This window comes from Mus caroli, unplaced genomic scaffold (genome assembly GCF_978045245.1).
Source record: "Mus caroli unplaced genomic scaffold, Mus_caroli_1 scaffold_12, whole genome shotgun sequence".
Taxonomy (NCBI): domain Eukaryota; kingdom Metazoa; phylum Chordata; class Mammalia; order Rodentia; family Muridae; genus Mus; species Mus caroli.
The window spans coordinates 26,285,715-26,306,772 of record NW_028227267.1 but is presented as its reverse complement, the minus strand read 5'-3'; the positions used below and the strand labels follow the sequence as shown (position 1 = coordinate 26,306,772).

Below are 21,058 nucleotides of genomic sequence, written 5' to 3'. Positions count from 1 at the left end.
AAGAGGAGGTGAGACATGTCAGCCCAGGCAGTGTAAAGGCTAGGGGCATAGTCTCCTTCCCTGGGTCCTTGGGGGAAGCCCATGCTCCCATTAATTTTTGGCTGTGGGACACGGAGACTCTTAGTCCAGGCCCTGAAACTAAAGTGTAGGGCTAATGCCCTCCATCTAAGAGTGTGTCTAATCCAAAGTGTTCAGTTTCTCTCCTCACTTTACTGTGAACATGGGAAGGGTGGAGGCACCTACCTACTCATCCTAGGGTGGGTAGGTAGGTGCCCACTTGCTTTCGCCTCTCTGAGCCTCAGTTTCCCCATCTGACTTAGACCTAGAAAAGCCCCAGTTGAGTGGAGGTTTGCAGCTGCCTCCTGCCTATGAGTTCTCACCAGCCCTGCTTGCCTGAGCTCTAGTCTGTTGGATTAGGAGGAGCATGCTTGGGGGAGGGGCTGGAAAGCTGAGACCCGTCATAAGGATGGTTCTTTTCCATTAGCATCCTGGTAGCAGGCAGATTATTCGACTTGGGTGGGCATCTCTGAACTGTGTGTAGAAATGCTGAGCTCCGTGGAGCCCAGTGAGGGGAGACAGGTCGATAAGACTACACAGCAAGGGAGGGGGTGGAAAAACAGGATGGTGGGAAGCAGGGGGTGAGCAGGGTGTGTGTGGTGGGGAGCTCTCAGATAAAGCAGTTACTGTGTGGCCTTGGCTCTCCTGGCAGACAGCCCAATGCCCTGGCTCTGCTGAGCCTAGAGCAGTGGCTGCCACCTTTCTCCCCTGACTTGAGGACCCCAGATCACAGGCTCCTGGAGCTCTTTTAGGGGAGAGGCCTTCAGGACAGCTGAGAAGGAGGCCCAAGGACACTGTGAACCAGTCCTTAAACTCTGCAGATGCCTGCTCTGCCTTGTGTCAGACTGACCAGGATTCCAGGCCTGTAGGGGAGTCTCCACCTGTCATCCTAACCTTCCTGCCTCACTAGAAGGGGCAGACAGAATCAGAACCAGGTTCAAAGGTCTAAGTGTCGGAAGCCCAGGCTCAGGCCCACTGGTTGACATTCACTGGAATTGGAAATAAGACTGTCTTCTTGAGACTCCCTCCCATTGAGGCTGAGATGTGGAGCAGATGGTGCTGAGGAGAAGTGGTTCCCAGCCTTCCTGACTCCTCCTCCCTTAGCTGCCTATACAGACTCACAGGTAGCTCAGACCCAGAGGTGTCTAGACAGAGCCAAACTCTCACAATCCCTCAGCCTGCTCCACGCTGCCTCCGCTTCCACTGCCGCTAACCTCTGTCCTTGCTCAGCCTGATTCCCGACTCCTGGAGTCAATGTTCATGCCCCACCCCCTTCTTCCACTCACATCCTGGAGATCTCATCACTCCTAGTTTCTGGACAGCCTGCTCAGTTCACCAGCCAGACCCAGAGGAGAGCTGCCCTCTTGCAATGGATAGTCAAACAGGTTGTGGTCCTCCCCTCAGGCCTGTCCAGGGTGCAGTCAGAGGTCTCCTCAACACTGAAGGTCAGATCATCACAATCCCTGCCTTAGAATTCTCTGGTGGGTGCTCGTCTCTTCTCTCTCCAAGTAGAAGCCCATATCCCTGGGGGGTGGGGGTGGGGCAGAGGTGTGCACTCACCTCCTGACTCAGTCAGAGCTTCCTCTAACTTACATCAGTGTTCTCACTTCCACCAGGGATAAGGCTGGAGTCTGGCAGGTTTCCACCCAACATCTTCCTGGTTGACTATGGCCTGGCAACACTTTGTTTAAACAATGAAACCTTACACCCACAACTACAACCATTATGGCTATTAGCAAAACAGAAACAAAAGCCTCTAAGAAGCAAGGGGGACGCCCCTCTCCCTGGGCACCCAGCAGGTGTAGTCACTGCCATCATCACTGTTGGCACAAATGCCAAGTCCTTTGGTTTAGACTTAAGCATTTCTCCTGATGTCCATTTCTCTGTAAATAAACAAAGTGGCCAGGAGTCGGGAAGTTGAGTACCTGGCAGCTGCTGGGCTCTTGTGTTGTCCTTGCCGCCTTGATCGAGAGGACTATAGGTCACATGCCAGAGTAGCTACCCTCATGCCAGCACCAGCTGTTGGCTGTCACGAACACTCCAGGAGTGCTTTGAGCCAACTAGGCCACAAACTATAGCTGATTGTCCTGGCCCCTGAAGGCCTAGCCCCACCCAGAGCTGTTGGAGACACTGTGAGGTCGGTCGATTTTGCAACCAGGAACTTTCAGGAACCATTTCCACCTTGGCCAGAAGGGGTTCACTCCCCACTTCCACCCCTGGGAAGAGAGGTGACTAGTAGCCAGGCCATGATTGGTCCAAAACATAAGGCTCAATGCCCGTGGGTGGTGCTAGAAGCTGGGATGTAATGGACCAAAAGAATGTTCTAAAGACTCCTTGAAGTGTATACGAAGGCTGCTAGGGCTGGGAGTTGGCTGGAAGACAACTCCCTCTGCTCCTCTGTTCCGCTGTAAGGTCTCAGCCGCTCCATCTCACCCAAAGCTTGATCCTACAATCGCACACCCCCTGCACACCATACTGATACAGGATGCGACTGGTCCTGTGCTGATCCCAGCCTGGTGCGAGAGGGCACCTGTACCTGAGTAGCCCTAACCCCTGTGGGTTCATGCACGCTTCTGCAACCCTCCAGTGCTGAACGCTGTTCTTACAAAGGTACCCCAGTCATTCTGGAAGACGGCACTGACCACTGTAGGCACAGGTGAAGAATTCAGTGTGGTCTGGGCACAAGAGGAAGGGGCAGAGAAACACAGACAACCGCCGCCAAGCAGAGAGCTAATAAAACACTGTCAGGAGCCTGAGGGAGAGCCTACAGACTGGTCATTACAGAGTCCAGAGAGCCAAGAATGCTTCTACGTAAGGTTTACATGGGGACACTAACCCTTGGAAGGCCAGCTTTCCAATACCTTAGGCCAGCACAGGGTCTATAACAGGATGCCACTTGTCCCTGCGTCTGCCTGCTTATTGCCAGCGCTAGCTGCTGTCAGACATGGAGGAAAACAAAGACACCCAGGGGCCAGCATTTGAAGGGCTTCCTTGCTTGCGTACAGTTTCTATTCAAGCAGAGGAAAGGTCCCCAGCCAGCTGTTGGGTGACAATTAAAGTGGGCAGAAATATGAACTCTTACATACGTCATTACCTATGGGAATGCTTGGCACAGCCACTGTGGAGAAGGGCATGGTGTTTCCTCAAAAACTTATCCAGGAGCCTAACAGTTTCGCTTCTGGGTGTGGACCCAGGAGATGGAAAGCAAGCGTTTGAAGGGCTGTTCATGCAACATTGCTAAGGCTGGACTCTGGAATGTCACCCACTGGCTCATGTTTTGAGTGCTCACACCTTGGCTGTCAGTGCTGTTTTGGGGGTGGGGCTTGATTGTCAGGCCAGCAGGGGAGGGCTTTAAAAGGCTCTTCCAGTCAGCCCTCTGGTTTCCACACTGTTTCCTGCTTAGATAAGGAGTCTCTAGCACACGTTCCACAGCCATCAATCCCACCATGCCTTCCCTCCAAGGTGAACTGAAACTTGGGGGTCCAAAACCCAAAATGAACCTTTCTCCCTTGTTTCTGTCAAGTATTTTGGTCTCAATTAAAAAGTAACTTTTATGCCCATGTTCACAGCAGTTCTATGCAAAACCCAAAAGGTGTAACTAGCCTATAATTAATTGATAAATGAATGAATGAATGAATGAATGAACGAACTGAGGGTAGCAGCACTTAATGGATTATTATTCTGAGAATGGGGAGGGTCTAGGGCAATGGGGGATGGGAGAAAGAAATTGAGATTCTGCGGTTGGAGAGACGGTTCAGTGGTTAAATTCCCAGTACCCACATCAGACAATTCATAGCTGCCTGTAGCTGTAGCTTCAAGTGATCTAGCACTCTTCTGGGCCACTCAGGCACCTGTACTTACACGTACATGTTCGTACATACCATATACACTTACCCAAGATAGGCACATTCAGAGAATTAGCAAGCAGGATGAAGTTGCCAAAAGCTGGCACAAGGGAGGAATGTCGTCTACCTTATTTTTGAGGCATACTCTCGCTGAGGGACTAGAATTTGCCATTTTTAGACTAAGTGGGGCTGGGCAGTGAGCCTGAGAAAATCCTCCTGTCTCTGCTTCCCCCATGTTGAAACCAGGAGTGCACACACCGCTGTTGCCACCACTGCTATCTGTGGTTTTTGACTTGGGAGCTGGGGATTAACCCTTCTCTCTTCTCTCCTTCTTTTCCTCTTGAGGCATTCGTTTCTCTTTTTCTTTGTATCTTTGCTCCCTAACCATCCATACGTGCCATCACTCCCTTTGTGGTATCATTCAATTCACTATGAAGGGGTCACAGCACTCTGAATCTTGATTGCTCCCTCAGTTCCACAGTTTTATAGTCGTATTACGCTATTAGGTGGGGCTGTGGTGGATCCCACCATCAGTGGTGTCCCACTGTAAGGATGAGTTAGTCATTTACTTGTAATGTAGCTGGGTGCTTGAGTTAGTCTGCGAATGCCATAGATACGGGGCTGGGAAACCCTGCTGCACCTAACTCTCCTGGGAGAACTGTGCACATACGTCTACATGGGACCTGCCTCCCAGGGGAAATGCTGGTTCCTGTGTGCCCCAGCAGTAACTCTGCCAGATACCTCCAAGTGACTTCCCCACTGATACATGCAAGATTGGGATGACATGTAGATGTAACATGTGGTGGATTCACGGGTCTTTGGTAACCAATAAGCTAAAGCCCACTCACCATGTTCACAGGCTATGAGAGTTGCTTCTTTGCAAAGTGCCCATTTGAGCCATGCTCATTTCCTACTGGCTCATCTCTGCCTAACTGAGCTGGGAATCACTTGGTAGGTTTGACTACTACAGACACCTGCTCCCTAATCCACTCTCCCCTTTTCAGCCTCTTGACCGACTCTTACCGAGCGCATGTCCTTTGGTCTATGCAGTATAGATTATTTCTTTTTCCTCCCTGTGAATTCCCTCTGATGTTCACCACCTCTTATGAACCACAGACCAAATGCGCGGTGTCTCCTGTGGACTCTGCTCTGTTCCTTGGCTTCGCTTTCAATGTCCTGGCACAAAAGGAGGGCCTTCGTGGCTACAGAGGCTGTCTTTGGGCGGTTCTGGTCTTCCCAGGCTACTAAATGGTCTGTGGGTCAAGCCAGCTGCAATCATGAGGCTGCCCCAATGAGGCTCCAGAGAACAATCTTAACTTCTAACATTACATTTTCTCTTCTGCACAGGGGTTGGCAGCTGGGTAAAGGAGATCAAGCAGGACATAGCCAGTCACAAAAGATGAGAGCAGGCAAGGTAAGAGGCGGAGAGCACGAGACATGTCAGATCTGGATATGGGCTTGGACCTCCCAAAGGTAGGGATCTGTTCCTGCCTGACAGATACTATATATAGGGAGAGAGGATGCTCACACCATGGCTAGAACTACCCTGCTGGGAGGCTCTGGGTCTCCATGGTCAGCAGGGACTTGGGCCTTCCTTCCCCTTCTCCCCAGCATGGCGACACCATCAAGAACACTCTGAGGATGACTTCAGATAGACATCAACCTATAAAGTCAGCCATGTGTCTGCAGTCAGCACTCCCTTCTTTCTTCCAGGACTAAGTCTGGGCAAAGCTCAGAAGGTTCTACAGCTGGCTACCCCAGCCATCTCCCCATCACTGATTGTCCCATCCTGTCCCAGCCTGCTATGGCCATGCAACCCACTTCTTACATGATGACTAAGACTTTCAATCTAGGGTGGCGGTGGCGTGTCCCAGCACTCAGGAGGCACAGGTTGGCGGATCTCTGAGTTTGAGGCCAGCCTGGTCTACAGGGTGAGTTCCAGGACAGCCAGGGCTACACAGAGAAGCTCTGTCTTGAAAAACAAACCAACAAGATCCATCTAAGGCAAGTCTCATCTATCTCCTGCTTACAATTATACCTGGGGCTCCATTGCATTCATGATGAAGTCTGAACACTGCCTGCCATGCTCCACAGCCCTCGCTCACCCAGGCCCTCCCGCTGTCTTCCTCTTCACATCCCCAGTCCTTTTGCTGTGCTGCAGCTCTCACCCTTAAGCACCTTCAGATATGTGTATTTTGTCTGTCTTATCTATAGACGCCTGTGGCACACAGCAAGTCAAGGGGGTCAGGGGCACCACCTGCTTAGTTCACCACTGAATTCCGGAGTGCCTGGCATAGACCAGGTATCTGGTACAAATCACTGAATGTTTTGAATGAACATTAAGTAAATAACAGATCAAGGACGTCAAGTGGGCATGGCGGTCAGGGTTGGGTTTCAGTGTGTCAGGAAGGCCTAGGGAAAGGGAAGGGAGAAGACAGACACACTAGGCATGAGCACAGAGCTGGGTGTGATCCACCTGTGCCCTGTGAGAAGACGATTCAGCATTTAGCAGGGTGTCTGGAAGCAAGGAGACAAGCAAGCAAAGGCCACAGAACTCTATTAGGCAACTCGAGTCCCCTGCCAAAGGGCCAAGCACCAGGTGGGAGGCATGACTTCAAGAATAGTAACAGAGGGACCAGGCTGCCATCAGACATGCAGGATGCATTCAGCAAGTTCCAGGTGAGAGGGGACTTGTGGGTGTCCGGCAAGAGGGCAAGATTACCTGCAGACAAGGATTTTACAGGGTGGACATGCGAGCTACGGGAAGTACCTCTGCCCAGCGGGGCCCAGATGACACGGCGGATGGCCTGCACCCAGTCCTCCATATCCCTCTGGGAGCTGGCCATGAGCAGGAGCGCCTCCGGGTTGGCTGGCACCTTCTCCCGCTCTGTGGCACCACCTGCGAGACAGGGAGACAAGGCTTACTTCAGGGTTCCAATGCAGGACAGCACAGCAGGTCCCCCTCCTGGCACCTGGGAGCTCAGCTCTTGCTTTCGGTTTGCATCCAGTCTCTCTTCCCACGAGGGCACTTGCTAGCTTTTCTTTTCTCCCTTGCCCTCATGTCAGTGTGTTTTTCTGTGTTTGTTTGTTCCCATATCGAAACAGAAAATCATCAAACGCATCACAGGACATTATGAGGGGACACGCCTACTCTAGGCCAACTCGGAGAAGTTCAGTCTCTATTGCAGCTTCAGTGTGTTTTGCTGAAATCAGTTACCCACTGTGTGTAATACAGTTAGTATTTGGGGGTGTGAGTACCAAGGCTCCACTGGCCAGATGTTACACCTGAGCTGGTCTACTTGAGGCTATACTAAAAGGTGGGAGGTGGGAGTTAGAGCTAGATCAAATTGGGGGCTTCCTCGGGCAGCCACTTTATTGGCTTCCAGCTTGCCCTCTGCAAGTGAGTTCATCACCCTGATGTTCTAAAAACTGTTATGCTGAGCACTCTGGGCAATTTAAGAGATTTTAAAGAATGATTTCCCCACCTTCTACACCCCCAAAACATTATTACTTATTTAGGACCCTATCCAGGACTATGTGCTGGGGATGAGTCCCAGAGACAATCCTGTAAAGGTAGACAGAGAGCTTTGGTAGCCCTGGACTGTCCCTTGCAGGACTATGGCCCAGCGGAGGAGCCCAGATAGGAACAAATGTTTCCTGGACACTGGAAAGTTCCAGAACAGTTCTGCTGAGCACACAGCCACCCTCTGCCCATCCTCACAAGGATTGAAAGCAGTGCTGTTACAAGTATATTGTGAGGGACTGGAGAGACGGCCCAGCGGTTAAGAGCACTGCCTGCTCTTCCAGAGGACCCAGGTGCAATCCCCAGCAACCACACGACAGCTCACAACTGTCTGTAAGTCCAGGATACAACACCCTCACACAGACACAAATGTAGACAAAACTGAAACGCACATAAAAATAAGTAAAACAAGCAAACAAACAAAAGGTATATTGGGAAGGACTTGGGTCTCTTACTACATCACACCTGAGCTCTCGATAGCCTCAGCCCACCCCTCTTATTTTACAGACAAGGAAACTGGCACAGTTTAATTAAATACCTTGCCTGCACTCACATCATTCCTAGAAGTGAGAACCATATAGCACACTGATGGATTTTCAAATAATCAGCTGTACACTCCTGGAATATCTTCTCCTTGCAAATTTTATACTTTGTTGATATTTTTTTCTTCTCTCTTCATGAGGGGTGCTGGTCTGTGGTTCTTTTCTTGTGGTGTGTGTGTGTGTGTGTGTGTGTGTGTGTGTGTGTGTGTGTATGTAAACATGAATGGAGGTTCCCTTAGAGGCCAGAAGAATGTGGATTCCATGGGGCTGGAGTTACAGCGGTTTGTAAGTGGTTCCATGTGGTGCTGGGAACCAAGCTTGGGTCCTGTGGGATAGCCGTGAGCACTTTCAGGTGGAGAGCCACATCTCCAACCTCTATTTTACTATTTTGATGAATCCATTCCATCTCTTACATTGCTTATTAGCAAAGCTCTCTCTCCTCTTCTCCCACCACACAGCAGTGATCACTTTAGAGATTCCAGTATATGCATCGCTAATAATTCAGTGTCTACATTGGAGAATATTGCATCACTTGCAGGCATGCGGCCCACGTGTATGTCAAAGGACAGCTGTGGATGTGGATCAATGCATTTGTAGATGACAACTTCATATCACAGTGGCAAAAGATTGGCCATGCCTGTGGGACTTGTCAGGAGTATTTCTGTCATTGTCTTTCCTGTCTTACAACTTGCTGTTCAACAACACTGTGTATGCCACAGTGAACTGCACTGTCTCCACTCAACCAGCCAGCATCTTTTGATTTAAGTTATAAGGGAAGGACACATGCCTGTACACACGTCTCTCATAGAATCCACGTCTCACGTGACACTGTCACCTCTACCTGTCACCCTTCCTCTGGCATCCCTTGTCCTAGGCAACTATTGGTGACTAGCTCTGAATCTTTGGACAGTGGGATGGAATCGTGGTTTTGTCTCATGGAGTAAGACGTCAGGTTGACTGCTTCCCCTGCCTGTTTCTGGGAAGTCGCTGTACAGCCACATCATCTGCACATTGGCTTGCCAGTACCCTTGTTTTCTATTTCTACTTCACTGCCTTTGAATCATTAAACTGTGGTGTGCCCCCATGTGGGTTCCTCCCGTTCCTTGTGAATGGTGTTTATGAAACTGTTTAGATTTATGAGTTTGTAGTGTTTGTAGAGCTCGGGTAAAAAGCACAACGCAATGCACGTGTCTGTCCTTTCCCCTGCCCCTCAGTGACGCCACTCACTGGTGCATTAAACATGGAGGCTCCCGCACAGCTCAATGATGAGATGTTTGTGATGAATACTGTTTTTTTAAATAAAGATATATTTATCTTTGGGTGGTGTTACAGCAGAATCATGCTCTCTCGATAAGGTGCTTCCATTCGAGTCTCTGGGACCCATGCATAGGTTAGGCTACATCACAGAAAAGTAGCAATTTTGTCAGTGGGATCTAAATTGGTAATTGGCCCAGTCCAGTTGTAATGGACTTTAAAAGCAAAGGAGAAACCTGAGACAAAAGTGGATACAGAAGAACTAAAATCGACATACAAAAAGTGACCTGATCAATCACAGTGGCCGGATTGGAGGGTACAGGAAGGTCAGGAGCCCAGGAGCCTGGCAGCACGTAGGGGCAGGGGAGAAGCTGGTCTTTCCCCTACAGCCTCCCCACAGCACAGCCCTGTGACCCCCTTGACTTAAACCAGACTTATAACCTCCAGGACCACAGACACCGCACAAATCAAACTGTCATTTAAGCCACTGATTTCATGGTGACTTGTCACAGCACCAGGGGAAAACTACAAAGACATGGTGGCACACACCTGTAATCCCAGCACTCTGGAGGCTGAGGCAGGGGGTCCACAGGCATGAAGAAGCTCAGGCCTACAGACTTTCAGGCAGTAATAGCCTATCCCCCAAACAAGCAAACCCCTCAAATAACAGCAAACACACGCAGTTTCAAATGCTTTAAGCTCACCACCTTTTCACAGCCCATGTTCACCCACATGAGCTGTTTCTTTCTATGTGTGCATGGAAGACTTGCTCTTGGAAATATGATTTGGGCTTTCCATATTATTATTTATATGTATCTCGTGTCTCCACTGAGCTCTTAGGATACATTGAATTCAGCTATTCAACGAAAACAAACAGACAGAACCCTAATGTCTCAGTCTGTTGACCTTAAAACACACGTAGTTTCTGGGTTGTTTTCAGCTGTTTGACTTTCCCTCCTTCCTGCCTCTTTGCATTCCTGATGTCTGAGTAGGTGCCAGGCACTGGGTTTCCAATGGTTGGGTGCTGGGGGTTTATATTCCTATAAATACTCCTGAGCCTCCCTGTGGGGTAAAGTTAAGTTCACGGCAGGAGTTTCCTAGGTGGATCTAGCTGGGGCAGAGCTCATGCTTCCCCTACAGAGGGAAGGGTCCCTGTCTATTCCACCCAGTATCTCATGGTTGTGTGGCTTTCCAGTCTGGCAGATGCGAACAAGAACCAATCCGTCCTGTGCTGGGGTGGACGTGACACCTCAGATCCTTCTTCGCTCAGTCGTGGGTGGTTTCCTCCAATGCTTGTGGTGACAAGAACGGGGGGGGGGGGAGGGTCCTCTGTGCATGCGTTGTCTCTGCACAGCTCTTTCATCTTTTCATACATCCCCCTGTGAGCTTTGATCTCCCAGACTCTCAGCTGTGCTGTCTCTACCTGTGGAGGCCACTGGGCTCCATTGATGTCCCTTTCCTGTAACCCAGCCTGGAAATTCCCTTAAGGCAGTCAAGTAAGGCAGGCCTACGGTCTGCTTTGCTTTCAGCTCCTGGCTCAAAGGCCCTTCACTATCTGGTGTCTGATATCTTGACAAAATGGTCTCAGACATACATGTGTCGGGGCAATGTTGTTTCCATAGCTAGTAAATTGATCTCTGTGGCTTCATGTTCAGAAGTGACAGTCACAGCACTGCCTCCAAGGGACCTGTTACATGGGGCATGTGTAGGAGGCCTTAACATTCCCAGTCATGCACAGCCCTCACTGACACCACAGGAAGGATTATCACTAAGAGCATGTTACACATGCAGAAGTGAGGACTCTCAAAGAACTTACATACTGGTCGCGTGAAGAAGCAAGCAGAGGACCAACCACAACCGTGAACTCGCTCACTGCGCGTCTACAGCTGTTATTGCTGTTCCTTCCCTTTTGTTTTTAATCATTTTTATTACGTTTTAAAAGTTTTGTTTTCTGCTATTTGTTTTTTTTGTTTGTTTGTTTGGTTGGTTTGGTTTGGGTTGGTTTGGTTTGGTTTCGTTTGGTTTGGTTTGGTTTTTCGAGACAGGGTTTCTCTGTGTAGCTCTGGCTGTCCTGGAACTCACTCTGTAGACCAGGCTGGCCTCGAACTCAGAAATCCACCTGCCTCTGCCTCCCGAGTGCTGGGATTAAAGTCCTGTGCCAGCACTGCCCAGCTGTTTTCTGCTATTTTATAGGTGTCTTGCTTGCATGTATGCATGAGCACTGTGTGCATGCATTATTCAGAGGCCAGAAGAGGGTGACTTGGTATATATATATATATATATATATATATATATATATATATATATATATATGCATTATTCAGAGGCCAGAAGAGGGTGACTTGGTGTATATATATATATATATATATATATATATATATATATATATATATAAAGCTGAGCGAGCCATGAGGACCAAGCCAGTCAGCAGCAGCACTCCTCCATGGCCTCTGCTTCAGCCCCTGCTCCAGGGTCCTGCCTCGAGCTCCTCCCTGACTTTCCTCACTGATGGGACCATGATCATGAAGAATAAGCCAAAGAAATAAACCCTCTCCCCCCTTTATTATTTTATATCGCTGTTATTATTATTATTATGTCTCTCTCTCTCTCTCTCTCTCTCTCTCTCTCTCTCTCTCTCTGTGTGTGTGTGTGTGTGTGTGTGTGTGTGTGTGTGTGTAAGCTCCAGGGACTGAACTCAGGTTGTCAGAGTTGGACAACAGGTGCTTGTCCCCCTGAGCCAGCCTTCTCTCTCCTCTTCTTTTTTAAACTAATCTGTGTAGTCACTATATTGCCACACATCCTGGGCACTGATGGCCGTCTTATTCAGGGATCTACTTTCAGCTCTACTGTGTGCGGCACATGGACTTAACCATCCCCAAAGCACCCGAGTCACACACACACACACACACACACACACACGCACACACACACACACACACCGCGGTGGGGAAAGTGAAGCTGGGAGGATGAAATGGAATATCAGCTAAACGCAACCACAAGTGTCCACTTTTATGATCACATCCAGTTGAATACAGGAGAGCAGGGTCAGTCCCAGCACTGATGGCATTTGTGGTCCTCTCCTGACCTCCTAGGCTATGAGAACAACCGATGCCTTCACATATCGACAGTTGTTCCTGAGGGAGGCAAAACTGCCTTGCCTTGGAAGACATTGATAGAGATCTATCAGGTCCACACTGTGAATCTAACCGATGTTTAATTTCACAGCCATGTGATGTTGCACAAGCATAGTGTGGAATGTCCACAAGGGGTCCCTATGATTCTACCAAACCTGGTTCCATTCAGTGTCAGACATCCAAGGTAGAGAGATGTGAGGGACCTGGACCCTTCTCTCCTTGGCCCTACATAGACTCACATTCTATATAGTGGCCACAGAGATTACTTTAAAAGAAGAGGAGAGAGGAGGCTGGCTCAGGGAGACAAGCACTTGTCTATATAGAGGGACTCACTGGAATGATGCAAGGTTTTCAGTGCTGTCTGTATGCTGGTGACTTCCAAACTCATCACTCTCTAGGCATGGACCAATCACATCCTGGGTCTGGCTTTGCCATCTGTGTGACTGAGGGCAACACCACTTGCCGTTCCTCGGGCTGAAAACAGACACACTCTTCTCTCCAGTCTCACATCTCTTCTCCCATCATCAAATCCCATCGGCTTATCTTTCAAAGTATGTTCAAAATGGCATCACTTTTCTCTGTCAACCTGTTAAGGTCACACTCATTTCTCAGATGGCATCATGTCCAGGCACCTCTCTTTTGGTTCCTTAAATCGATTCCCAGTACAGAAGCCACAGTGATCCAGCTAAGACTGAAAGCAGCCCGACAGCCTGGTCAGTCTTCCCAGAAGCCCCTGCACCAGTCATGATCTTGCTACTGTCATCAGGGCGTAGCTCCCCACTCCTGCTCCACTGTCCCTGGATGTCCCCCTCTTTGTGTGTGGCCATTCTCAAGTATGGTCTCTGTTTCATGGGCAGTATCTGCCCTTTCCCTGCCCAGTGCCCAGAGAGCCACTCTTCCAGACACTGGCATGGCTTGTCCCTCACTCCACTCACATCTCTCTGTGAATGTCATTGTCCTGTAGCATCTACTAGAGTCGAACACACTCAGCATCTACTCACGAGACACACATGCTGCTTGCCAGCCCACCTCACTTTGTCTGTATATCGTGCCACTTAAAAGTACGGGGAGGAGGCTGGCATAGAGAGGGGACACACAGAACACAGGAAGTACAGAAGATGACCAAGAACATCACTGATAAGGTGACTGAAATGCTCACAGCACCCACTGTAGACAGACAGACAGACAACCTGTTAGTTTGTGGAGTGGGTGGCTGAGGGAAGTGACCCAGCTAGGGCACCCACACAGAATCCCCAGGGGGCAGCATTAGCTGCCCATGTGCCAATCTGCACCAGGCTGAAGCTGCCTTCGGGTCTTCCCTCCTTCCCTCACTTCTTGTTACTTGCTTGGAGCACTTGTCCTTGAATGGTGACTCTCCAGGTTCCCAGGCACCTAGGATTCTGGTTGTTCACTTACCCCTGGGCAGGCGCCTGCTCCTCTTCAGATACTTGGTGGGGCAGAAAGGCATGGTGAGGAAATGGGACAGGATGCAGCTAAGCCCGGGCAGCAGCCAGGTACACCACAGGCGGGCAGCTTCTCCAACTAGCTGTAAAGCAGTCTAAGCTAGGAGAACCAAGCTGGGGCTGGTTTTGTCTCTCCTGGGGAACTTCTGCATTTTGTAGGACCTGAAAGTTGGGAATGTCCAGGGAGGGGATCCCCAAGGGAACGTCCCAGAGATCACAAGCTGCTGGGGTGAGATGGAAGGAGGCCCTGTGGAAATCACGCAGCAGGTTGTTCTGTGGCTGGCTCCCTGGCCTGCATTCTAGCTGTGAGCATAGCAAGGTCATGCTAACTTGACCTCACAAACTTGTCCAGTCTGGCTTCTCACTTCTCCTACCTCAGCCTCCCGCCTCGGGCAGTCACAAAGGAGAGCCAAAGTGCCAGGTGACTCCTGGCCGCTCTAGTGCCAAGCATCCACCTTCGTGTCAGCATAAGGCGGTATGCTAGGGACAGGGCTTCAAGGTGACAGCCACTGTCTCTGGCAGCTTTTGCAGATGAAGGAACACGGAGTAAAAGCGAAACACACAGAGCTTACTGCACACCTGGGTGCAAGCATTACTTCACATTTCTGATCCCTTTTAGGCTTTTTTAAAGATTTACTTATTTTTAGTTTATGTGCATTGGTGTTTTGCCCGCATGTATAACTATGAAGGTGTCAGGTCCCCTAGGATTGGGGTAATAGACAGTTGAAGGCTGCTGCTATGTGGGCACTAGAAATTGAGGAATTGAACCCAGGTCCTCTAGAAGAGCAGCCAGTGCTCTTAAACCCTGAGTCATCTCTCCAGCCCCTCTTTTAGGCTTTTTGTTTGTTTGTTTGTTGCTTTGCTTTTTTTTGTTGTTTTCTTTCAGTTTTGTTCCTCTTAGTTCTTTGAGAAAGGGTCTCATTATGTCCGTTATCTAGACTGGACTTGAACTTGCTAACATGTCCAGGCTGGCTTCTCACTTCTCCTACCTAGCCTCCCCCCTCAGGCGGCCACAAAGGAGAGTCAAAGGGCCAGGTGAGTTCTGTGGCTGGGAAGGGCCAGGACCTGAACTTGACTGGCTTCTTTCCAAGAAAATACTCACTATGCTGCTGTTGTCTGCCCGGTGCCTGGGTCAAAGGGAGCAGGAGCCAGCTGGCTGGTCCAGTCCGGCCGGCCCACTCCAGCATCATTCTCTCTCTGAAGACATGGGCTCAGGACCTGTGTCTTACTCAGGTTTACCAATGCTGTGATGAAGCATCATGACCAAAAGCAAGTTGGAAAGGAAAGGGTTTATTCTGTTTACACTTCCACATCGCTGTTCATTATAGAAAAAAAGTCAGGACAGGAACCCAAGCAGGGTAAGAACCTGAAGGCAGGAGCTGATGCAGAGGCCATAGAGGGGTGCTGCTCACTTGCTCAGCCTGCTTTCTTATAGAACCGAGGACCTCCAGCCCAGGGATGGCATCATCCACAATAGGTGGGCCCTCCCGCATCAATCACTAACTAAAAGAAGGCCTACAGCAGTGACTGTCAACATTCCTGACGCTGGGACCTTTAAATCTCCTCATGTTGTGGTGACCTACAAGCAGAAAGTTGTCTCATGGCTACTTCAGAACCGTAGTTTTGCTACTATTATGAATCATAATGTAAATATCTGATATGCAGGATCTGGTATGTGACCTCTGAGCCTCACAGGTTGAGAACCACTACGGGCTTGCCTAAAGCCCCATCCTATTGAAGTATTTCCTCAACTGAGATTCCCCCCTCTTGGATGACTTTAGCTTGTGTTGGCTTAGCCAAACTAGCCAGCACCACCTGTGCCACTGGGCCCCTCCAGAGACACTTCCTGAATGACTGTGGCACCAGGCTTTGGCGAGCAGGGACATAGCAAGAAGCCATTTACTTGCCAACCTCCTTAGGACACCATCGATCCCCGTCAGAAGAAAAGCAGCTGATGGAGCAAGGCATTCCATGCACCGCGGCTTCACCGGCTGCCTTATGTCTTAGAATGGAACCAGCTCTGGAGGGGTGCAGCCCCTCTGGCACCTCTCCTCTGTCTGTCTGTTTACCCATCAGCCAGCCATTCTGCCTCCCTTTCTTTCCCTTCAGAGCCTCCCTGCAGGAGGCCCTCAGGCCCAACTACAACACGCGCCTTTCTGTCTACAGGCTTTACACCATTGGAAACTGGCTTCTGGCTTTGTAATCATGGTTACTGCAGGTCTGCCAAGGGAATACATCGTCATCTGAAAGCAGATATAGCCCTACTCTCGCTGCTGAGTGAGTTATAGAATGGGCCCTCTCTACCTGCTGGGATCCAGTTCCGTGGCCACCCATGGATACCAGACTATAAAGCCTCAAGCCCCCTTTATAAAATGACCCAGTATTTGCACACAACTTGCACACAACCTCTCTCGACCCAGTGGTTCCCAATCCACGGTGACACACTGAAAGTAGCTGTTATTTAGGGATGGCTGCCCGTGTTCTAATCAGGAGCTATTACTCACAGGAATATTTCCAACCTACAGTTGTTTGAACCCAGGGGCACAAAGACATCCAAACAACACAAAGTGGTGAACCTGCTCAGGGCGTAAGGGATGGTCCACACAGTGAGAAAGAAGCCTTAGAGGATGACCTGCTTCAAGCCAGTAGATAAGCCAGCTTACTTCAGCACAGGACATCAGGACATAGAGACCTAGGCCTGTTTCCGGAAAGGAGGGAGAAGTCTGGAAGCAGAAGCAGGGGATGAGAAACTGACCTCTCCAGAGACTGTAAAGGGTTCCCATATAAAGACTCTCTGCCTTGTAAGAGGCCCTCGCTGGTACAGATGGCCCTGGGAAAGCTGGACCAGTCCTGCTCTTGCAAAGGCCATTACACTCCCAGGAGCCTCTCTGCCCATCAACAGGGCAATCTCAGGATCCTCAGGATCTCCCTGGGGATTTCCTTGGGGCTGGGGGATGTTTGACTCTGCAAGAAACCTGAAAGTGGCCTTGTCCTGGGTGGCCCCCTTGAGAGAGAGAGAGAGAGAGGCTGTGACCTTTCTCCCACGGGCAATTACAGAAGTGGTACCAGCACCTGACTGGGTGGTAACCTACCTCTGAAATGTAAGTCAGACCTTACATTTCAGTCCCCAGCAGGAGCCCCAGACATGGCCTCTACACAACCCTGACTCCAACACACATCCTGTCCGAACTGAGACAAATGTTGCAGTATCAGCTCCCCCACATCATCCTGTGTCTGTTTGTCCCTGGGGTCTCTGTGCACTTCCAGCCCCGTTCTGTCCTAGACCTCTCTCTGCGCATGCAGCCCCATTTCCTATCTGCTCCCTTTTAAAAATATGTGTTTCCTTTTATTTTCTGTGTATGGGTGCTTTACTTACACGCATGTCTGTGTACCATCTGCATGGTGCATGCAGTACCCGTGGAGGCCAGCGGAGGGCACCAGACACAGCGGGAACTGGAGTTACAGACAATTGTCAGCCACAGTGAATGTGCTGGGAACGGAATCTAGATCTTCTGGAAGAGCAGAACTCCTGCCCCTCTATGTTTTCTTCTACGTCTAGTTACTGAAATTCTAGTATATAACAGACATTGTGTCATGTGCTAGGTCCATAAACTGATGTCAGTCTTCAGGATTAACCAAGACCCTAAAGCCTGCAGTTGTCATGACAACCACACCACCAAGCCATCAACCTAATCATGCAGCATGCCCTGGTCAGTCATTCTATAACCATGCTGTCATTACTTGCCTCCCCAAAATGGCCTCAGTGCCCAGGAGACACTGAGTTTTTCAGGCTCAGGGGGTAAGCAGATTCCCTCTTCAGTCTAATGCTGGCCCTCTCGGATGCACGCTGAACCCCTCTGTATACCACTATTTCAGGCGGGTGCCCCAGGAAGGCCTATTAGAGCTGGAGAACCCACAAGGACTTCTATTGCAACTGAGAAAGACACCCACACCCCTGATTATTCACCTTGACCTGGGTCCCCATGTAGAAGCTGTCCCAGGGAGGCCTGCAGAAGGGAGAGCCCCACACAGAAGCTGGCTGGTTCCTGCTTGGTATCCTGCCAGCCATGGGATAATTGGGTACTCATATCCCTAGCCATCCACCACCAAGGGTGGTCCTGATGTTCTGAATACCCATCTCTGGAGAGCTGGCCCAGGCAGAAATGCCAAGCAGTGGCCGCAGTGGGGCTCAGAGTGGTTTGCAGGGCATGCCCTATGCACACAGTGAGCTAGACCCTCTCCTACAGGACAGAGTTATGAGTTCTGGTGGGGAACCGGGGACACTGCTTCTCAAACGGAAGCCCAGGAACCCCATGGGCCCAGAGAAATAGCACTGAGCTGAGAAGAGGGCATCCCAGGGAGATGTGGTAGAAATGCTTTGGATCCTCTAAACTGAGGAGAGTAGGGAAGAGGGTGTGGGGGCTGCAAGGTAGACAGCGTGTTCTGCAGGTACGTAGGACAAAAGGGTGGGTGGCTATCTTGGTTGGATCACAGAACCTGCCCAGGAACTAAGGTTTTGGACCCTGGTGACAAGGGATTGAGGTTCATATCAAAGCAGACCTGACCTCCAGGTTCTCCCAGCATTCCTCAGTCCCTACCTGGCATAACCTGTCCTTCCCCCAACCCTGAACTTTCTAGCCCAGGGGCTGCGCTGCCCTTCCCCTCAGAGGTTCTTCCCTATGTAATCCAGACATTTCTCTCCCTCTCCCTCCTTCTCTCCTTCTCCCTCCCTTTTTCCCTCCCTCCCTCCCTCCCTCTCCCTCCCTTTCCCTTTCCCTCTCCCTCTCTCTCCCTTTCTCCCTCTCTCCATCTCCCCATCTCCTTCTCCTCTTCTCTTCCTACACACACCCATTTCTCTCTTTTTCCCCTCGCCCCCAGCCCATCTCCCCATGGTGACTTCCCTGCCTTGGTGTTTGGGGACAGTGAACTGGCTTCCAAGAAACCTGCCTTTAATATACTCTAATCTGGGTTGAACTGGCTCATTTCACAGGCAGAGAAATGACCCATCAGAAAGGTGTGGTGGCATTGGGAAGTAGCCTGTGAGCCTTTAGCCTGTGAGCCTTGATCAGCCTGGGCAGAGGGGTGCTCCAGGCCAGTGACCAGACCAACAAAGCCTAGATAGGCAGGCGGGCCCTGGGAGCGAGAAAAGAGCTCCCAAGCCCTGCATGTTTTGTCTCTAGATGCTACATGTGAGAGTAAATAAAACCACTCTAATTGAAGGCATCAAACACTTAATAATCCTGGAAGTGCCTCATCACCCTCTGCCCTTCATTGATCTCAGCAATGGACACAGGTCCAGTAAGCTTAATAACCAGAGTCTTAATCCAAACCCTAGCACTAGGGCTCCCCTGGACTCCATGTGCACATCCCCATGAGTCTGGCACATCTTCAAGCCCTCATCCTGGAACCCTGTCACCCTAAGGAACTGAAGTTAGATCCCACTAGTAACTGATGTATGTCTTCACAGCAGTGTAATGCTGCCCAGATAGCCGAGCTTTACCTTGGACCTGGGGACACAAAATAATAACGAGACCCCATACGGGGGTCCTCTGCAGGCCATCTTGATAAACAAGCAGGCTGCAGACAAGAGTTCTTTAGCACCCAGTGGGAAGGGGCAGGACCTAAGGCCTCGCGGTTCCACCCCTACCCCGGCCCTTTATCATGGAGATAAAGTCAACTCCTAGTGAGGCCCACAGCCAAATCCCACAACCCTACCGCTTGGACTCCTGGGGAAAGGAACCTGGCTGGCCCAGCCAGTTTCTTCTAGAAAATCTAAGGTGGGGGAAGGGGATTGTAGACTAAACAGCACCTGACTTTGAACCCCTCTTCCAGCCCAAGGTGGAGAGGGGATGGGCCAAGAGTGCTGAGAAGCCATTAAAGGGATGAAGGCAGATCAGCTGGCTGGTGAGGAGGGCTCAGTGGATGCGATTCCAGGGGACAATGACATGACACACAGCAGAGGAGTGTGTGGCCAGGGCCCAAGGAGGCTCTGTGGTCAGCCAACCCCAGGCCTGCCCCTCTCTGGCTGGGCATGCAGACCCTGCACTCTAGTTTGGCTGTGCCATCGTGCATCTCTCACCAAAGCCCTTTCTTTCTCTCTGCATCTGTTTCAAGGCAGATACATCCTACGGATCCCACGTCTCACAGCTGTGAGGGACCCCAGGGCTTTACCTGGCACATTTCCCACACTTTATTTTTAAACCAAATCGTTCTGTTTCTGTATTTTTATAGCCTATCTCCAGCCTGGAGGCCAGATGCACAACAGACAAGTAAGAAGTCCTTTTGCTAGTGCCAGCAAGTTTAACAACGTGTTCTAATATCTAGGAACACTGCCTGGTACAACTCCAGAAGGCAGCCATTCACCTTGTAGTCTAACATAGCACCCTCTAGAGGCAACCCTTTATATCGCAGATTATATGAATGGTATCCTCTAGAGTCATTCAAGGAGTGCCCTAGCAGGTCTTACAGTCATCTTTGGGACGGCCTTATCTTTCTACTTCCTACAGAAGGAAACTGCCTCAGCTGTCCTGACGATAGGACTATCCGACCCTATTCAGTGGTGAACCTTCAGCAAGGCTCACAGGATGGAAAGCAAAGTCCCAGTCCTCAGGCCCAACTGTATGTGGGGCTGGGTGCTGGCCTTGGTAATGTCCCTGCAGTGGGGCCTGACTGCCAAGGTTCTCCATCACACTAGCCAACCTCGGTTTGAGGGCCATAACTAGCAGAGCCAATCAGTTACTACCTGTCCCTCCATCAATAGATGCCACAGCAACACCTGGTTATCCAGAAGTGGCTTCCCCCAGTTTTACCCATCTGTTATAGAGGACAGAGAAGCAACAAATGGGAAAGAAATCAGGAAATGTACTGACTCCAGAGTGCTTCTGGGCCCACTTCCTCTCACGATACACTCTTCCAATGTGCCAGGTTAGAACGGGCCTGCCTTTGCCTCCCGTGCACTGGGATTAAAGGTGTTCACTACCATGCTCAGCTGGTGAGCCAGTTTTGCGGATTCCCTGCTGTATGCTGGATTAGACCAGATCATTAAAAACTGGATTGGCTATGCTGGAGAAGCAACATGAAGACTGGAGATTGGTGGGGAGACCCCCCCCCCTCCCCAAAGCCTATATAAAAGACTTGGAAGGCAGAGGTTAGCAATCCCCAGGGCAGGCTGGCTAGCTTCTCAGCCAGTTTCTGCACACACACAATCACAGTCACAGACTAAGGCTACACACTGCCAACC

The 21,058-nt window shown here is 50.3% G+C and overlaps 1 protein-coding gene across 4 annotated transcripts in view; it reads right to left on the bottom strand.

Annotated features, from left to right (window-relative positions):
* Arhgap22 (Rho GTPase activating protein 22) overlaps positions 1-21,058 on the bottom strand; it is a 154,321-nt gene that overhangs the window by 20,182 nt on the left and 113,081 nt on the right. For 2 of the 4 annotated variants that reach the window (XM_029469368.2, XM_085828544.1), the window contains one exon: positions 6,625-6,801. In XM_029469368.2, the coding sequence (XP_029325228.1) occupies positions 6,625-6,801 (177 nt within the window). The remainder of the gene's footprint in view (positions 1-6,624; positions 6,802-21,058) is intronic. The other 2 variants (XM_029469369.2, XM_029469372.2) reach the window with 1 other exon arrangement.